At 37.9% G+C, this 5,422-nt stretch overlaps 1 protein-coding gene across 4 annotated transcripts in view; it reads left to right on the top strand.

Annotated features, from left to right (window-relative positions):
- The window catches only part of LOC112151248 (E3 ubiquitin-protein ligase HECW1), a 78,623-nt gene that overhangs the window by 59,880 nt on the left and 13,321 nt on the right, over positions 1 to 5,422 (top strand). For all 4 annotated transcript variants that reach the window (XM_024280048.2, XM_024280046.2, XM_024280047.2 and 1 more), the window contains 7 exons: positions 1,210 to 1,316; positions 1,393 to 1,578; positions 1,935 to 2,069; positions 2,175 to 2,289; positions 2,501 to 2,597; positions 3,731 to 3,814; positions 3,902 to 4,008. In XM_024280048.2, coding sequence (XP_024135816.1) covers positions 1,210 to 1,316; positions 1,393 to 1,578; positions 1,935 to 2,069; positions 2,175 to 2,289; positions 2,501 to 2,597; positions 3,731 to 3,814; positions 3,902 to 4,008 — 831 coding nt within the window. The remainder of the gene's footprint in view (positions 1 to 1,209; positions 1,317 to 1,392; positions 1,579 to 1,934; positions 2,070 to 2,174; positions 2,290 to 2,500; positions 2,598 to 3,730; positions 3,815 to 3,901; positions 4,009 to 5,422) is intronic.

Raw genomic sequence — 5,422 nt, 5'->3', positions numbered from 1 at the left:
CTTTCAGAAATTGTTGAAATTTTTAAAATAGAGCAAACGGTTCAGGAGTTACGGTAATTCAAAGAGCACGTGTCCAAATGTGTCTGGGACGACACGTTCGCCCTTAAAGGGTTAAAATAATAATCTGTTGTTTAAAAAGACTATAAAGAGAAACAAAGCTAAATTAAAAACAAAAGTGAATAAAATAACAACTCTTGAATGAGTCTTTCTTTGATATAATTTACAACTGGAGTGTCAAACATACGGCCCGCGGGCCGCATCCGGCCCTCCAGATCAGGGGTGTCAAACTCAATCGCTCAAGAGGCCAAAATCCAAAACCCACCTTAGGTCGCGGGCCGAACAGGATAAACATTTGGTGAACACTCTAAAACTAAAATTGTAAAACTTTAAAACCGTAACTTTTTAACATAAATATGAACTAGATATATAGCATTACCTGCGATAATGCTAATGTGAATGCTGTAACTTGAATTTGGCTACTGAAGATGATGAATTTGATAGCTAAAAACACTGAAGCTGATAGCTGAAATTACTGAAGCTGATAGCTGAAAGTGCTGATAGCCAGCTAAAATATTAGCTAAATCCCAAATTAGCCTAAAAACTAAAAGAAAAGAAACTGAGGTTAGCCAAAACAGCTAGTATGTAGCTGAAATATTAGCTAAACTCCAAAATAGCCCAACAAGCTAGCAGAATGTCAATTTTTAAAAACTTTAAAACTGCAACTTTTTAACATAAACATGAATAATAAAAAGGCAGGAATATTATTCCAGAATAAATCAACTTAAACCTTGAATATTTTTTAATATTTTACTCTCCATAAAAATATATTTTGTCAAAATTATACAAGTTAGAAATGATAACATCGAGCCATTATAACAAAAAAATAAAATGATCCGGATTAAATTAGCCGGAGGGCCGGATCCTTTGACACACGTGCTCTAGATGGTTTAATTTGGCGCTGTCATGAAAAGAAAAAAATATAATGATGTTTAGATTTAAAAAAGCAAGTTTCTAGCCTATTCCCAAACAAAGGACTCCAAAGTGCAGTTCTGTCACTAGGGGGAGCAAAGGAAAAGAAATACCAACATAACAAGACATCAAGATAGAGGAGGCTCATAGAGTGAAAATGATTTTGCTTTGAGCATGCTGGAACAGGTCAAACACTTCTGCAGTACGGCGTGATGACTGATCAGCATCTTCTGCCTCCAGGTCCCTCATCTCCTGTCAATCAACAGAAAATCACTCACCTCCTCCAGTCTCCTGCTGTCAAGTTCGTCACACACCCAGAGTTTTTCACTGTGTTGCACAGCAACTATGTAAGTGCTGCTCATCTTCATCAATTGTGTACTAAATACCGCTGTTATTACTGTTGAGCGTTCTGATCCTCCACAGGCAGCGTACCGCATGTTCACCAGCAGCAGCTGTGTGAAGCACATGGTCCTGAAGGTTCGCCGGGACGCCAGGAACTTTGAGCGCTACCAGCACAACAGGGACCTGGTGGTTTTCATCAACAAGTTTGCAGACACACAACTGGAGCTGCCCAGAGGCTGGGAGATCAAGACGGACCCACAGGGAAAGGTAGGACAGCTCCTACACCATGACCAAGAAAGAGAAAAGATGTACAAGTTCATTCAAATAAATAAAGCAGAATTTTACGCAAGTCTTTAGTCAGATTAAAATATTTGTTCCAACAGCTTTCTTGCATTTTCTAGAATCCTCAGTTTCATGCCATCCACATCCGTTCCTGTTAGAAACACCAAAAACATAATTTTCATTGGAATGGGTCTTTAAAGTCTTCCATACTGATTTATGTTAATCTTTAAGCTGATTTTTCCTCCCGTTTAATTCCTATCATCGATTTAGTTTTTTAGTTGCTTCACATTTCCTGGATTTTTCCCATCAGTCGAAATAACCTGAGTCCACTCGTCTCTCAGTCTTTTTTTGTAGATCACAACAGTCGAGCTACAACTTTCATCGACCCGCGGATCCCTCTGCAGAACGGCCGGTTACCGGGCCACCTCGCCCACAAGCAGCACCTCCAGAGGCTGCGCAGCTACAGCGCCGGAGAGGTACAGTAACCACAACTTTTCCAAATGTCTGCTTGTATTTAAACAAGACTCAACTCCTCCTCTGGGGACTAAAGGGAAGTGTGTGCTGCTGGTGTTCGTCCTCAGGCGTCTGAAGTGTCCCGGAGTCGTGGGGCCTCGCTGATGGTCCGTCCTGGAAACAGCCTGGTAGCAGCCATACGAAGCCAGCACCAGCCAGACTCCCAGCCGCTGAGCGCTCCATGTAAGAGCCGTCACCGCTCACTGGTGGTTAAAGAGACACAGGAAGTCCAGGGAAATTTACAAAATAAAAGACTTTGTATGTCAAAGTTTTATAAAATAGAAATATTTCTAACAAATTTCATCCAACAAAGCTCATGCAGAATGATATTAGTCTCACTAAGAGAATTGTTCCTTTTCATCATTTTTCCTCTTGTTTGTTTCTTTGCCCTCAGCGTACAACGATAAGATCGTAGCGTTCCTACGGCAACCCAACATCTTTGACATGTTGCAGGAGCGACAGCCCAGCCTGAGCAGAAACCACGCTCTGAGGTAGACCTTCCCCTCGGGGGATTCACACACCATCTTTTCAAACTAAATCAGTTAAGATGTGGTAAAAGATGTTGCAGCTTTGCTCTTTACACGGAATGCAAATAAATCAAACAAGAAAAAACTCAGTCTATGACATTAAAGAAAATTTTGATGATGAAAGCTTTTATGGACATCCAAATACATTTGTTTTTTTAGTCAAAGTTGTGGCACCTTTGTGCTGAAATATGTTAAATAAGTTGCATAAATATGTCTGACAACATGAAAATTGACTGTATTGATGCATGTTGAGGCTATTGGTGACTCTCTGCACTAATTTTTTTAAATTTATTAACAAATGTTACTATTTAACAACTTTTAATTGCTGTACATTTAAAGTGATTCTATTGTAGTGCAATTTTAATGCAACTTTTCCTAATCTTAAAGGTTTTTAAAATGTCAAACTTTTTCTCTGTTAAAGGGCTTACATTTAAAGCGAAAAAAAATCCAAAAAGGTGGATAAAGAGGAGTTAAAAATCCATCAATTTGTTTGTTTAGGTGTGAGATTACAAACATTTAACTTTGTTTTACTACCTTTGAAGCAACTAAATTATTTTTTTTTGGCAAACTTAATATCTAATGGATTCAGTGTGTCATACTGATTGATGACCAAGAATAATAACTGAATCTTTTCTTTAGTTTTTTATTGTTCTAAATGAATTAATTCCAATTTAATTTAAGTTGTCCCACAACATAAATGTGTTTGACTACGACTAAAGCTACATTTGGAGGCGGCCAGTTTTGATGTTAAGTCAATGGTACAGACGCGAAATGAGGCGATCAGACGTCCCGCGGTGTGATCTGAGCAACAGGCCTGAAGGTCTGGCAGCAACTCGATTTGAGGCATGAATTGGGCGGCACAGTCAAAATTTGAATATCTGAATCTAATTGGCTGCGCGTCTAAAGAGGGGCGGGGCACGCAAATTTGTTGAGCGAATCAGGTTCAGTCTGAATTCACCTTAAGAGAAGAGTGGGAATGAAAACAGTTACTTTAATCTAGCAACATAAAAGCAATACATACTTTAAAATATTTCAAACAAATCTTTGAGAAAAATCTGAAAATTAAGTAAACTAAAATAACTATGTCTATTGTTCAGAGAGAAGATCCATTACATCCGGACTGAAGGGACTCAGGGGGTGGAGAAGCTTTCATGCGATGCTGACCTGGTCATCCTGTTAAGGTTCATTACCTCCAGTCATGATGAACTGCATCTGCATAGATGTTTCATCAGAAATAAATAAATAACTTCTTCTGATCTTCTCTACAGTTTATTTGAGGAGGAAATCATGTCTTACGCCCCTCCTCACCCCATCCACCCCGGCTTCAGCTTCTCTCCGCGCTGCTCACCCGCCTCCTCACCCCAGAATTCTCCTGGTAGGTTGTGGATTGGACTGTTTATCTCCTAAGATATACGCTAGCACAGCATTTAGCACAATCAGGTTTGGTTTATTATGCTGAGTTTGTTATTTAGCAAGAATTGATATCTTTCTTTGATGTTCTTTCCTTTGATCTGTACATCCGTCTTTATTCATAAAGAATATCAATATGCATTTAATGCATAGATGATATTAAAATAAAATGATAAAGAAAATTAGTAGTAACAAGAGGACCTGGCTGCAGAGATCAATATTTAGAATCGGAAGTCTCCCGATTTAAAAAATAAATAAATGAAATTATTTTAGCTGGCGGCCCTAATAGTTACAGTTTATCCCATTCTAGGCGTTATTAAAGTTTCTTTTTTTTTTTTTTAACAATTCTGATCCCTTTTGAGTAAAGGTTGGGATCAGGGTTAAGGGAAGTTGAACAGTTGGCCAGTGACGTCTAGTGCCATCTAGTCTGCTTGTCTGGTAAGGAGGTTTATGTGTCTCTACTTAGAAAAAATATTTAAAAATAGTACAATCATGTTTATGTACATGATATATAACTTCAAAGTTTAAACAATTTGATATAGATTTTTTTTTAAATCCCAGTTATGGTCATTCTTTTGGTCAACAATCAATTACTTTCTTATTTTTCCTTCTATTTTTTTACTTTACCCAATACATGTTTTACAGAATTGAGATAAAACAATTTAGTTATGTGAAAAGTTTTTTTGCTCTGTTTTTTACATTTTTCTTCCACGCATATTTTCTAAAAGAAGGATGTTACAAATCATTGATACGCCGCCTGTTTACTGAACTTTTGTTTACATTGTCTATTGGAGCATTTTCATTAAGAGTCTTTATTTTTTTCCCCATAAACATTTAATTTGCTGTGAATTCTGAGGTAAAGCATCAACATAAAGCAAGAGCTTCTTCTACCCTTTTTTTTCCTTTTTTTATTTGCAGTTTAAATTAATTCACATATATAACTTTTATGACTTCTAAAAGGGGTTCTAGAACACCTTTTCCTTTTTTTGTTATTAAATTATACTACATAATTTTATTGAATGAAGCTGTTTTGGAAAAAGGTGCTGCTGGGAAAACCAGTGTTTTGACCTAGATGGACCCAACACCTGCCCCTGCAGTGTGTGTTCACTGTTTTTAGGTAACAACCCCTTCGTTACACACAACAGGACTGAAGAGATGCACAAAAGATGTCCTCTGTCTGATAGTGATGATCACACAAAACCCTCAACAGCCATCATCACCGTTTGATAGCATCTTTGGCTGCTCTGATGGCTCCTCCTTGAACTCCAGCAGCCTGTGTGTGTGAGGGCTGTACATGTTCATTACAGGAGCTTCTATTAAAGGAAAGTGGGTCACAGCAGGACGCTTAGTTTGTAATTGCATCTCGTTTATCTGCTGTG

This window comes from Oryzias melastigma, linkage group LG20, assembly GCF_002922805.2.
Source record: "Oryzias melastigma strain HK-1 linkage group LG20, ASM292280v2, whole genome shotgun sequence".
In the NCBI taxonomy this organism is placed as follows: domain Eukaryota; kingdom Metazoa; phylum Chordata; class Actinopteri; order Beloniformes; family Adrianichthyidae; genus Oryzias; species Oryzias melastigma.
The sequence above is the reverse complement of the archived record's forward strand: the minus strand, read 5'-3'. Positions and strand labels throughout refer to the sequence as shown.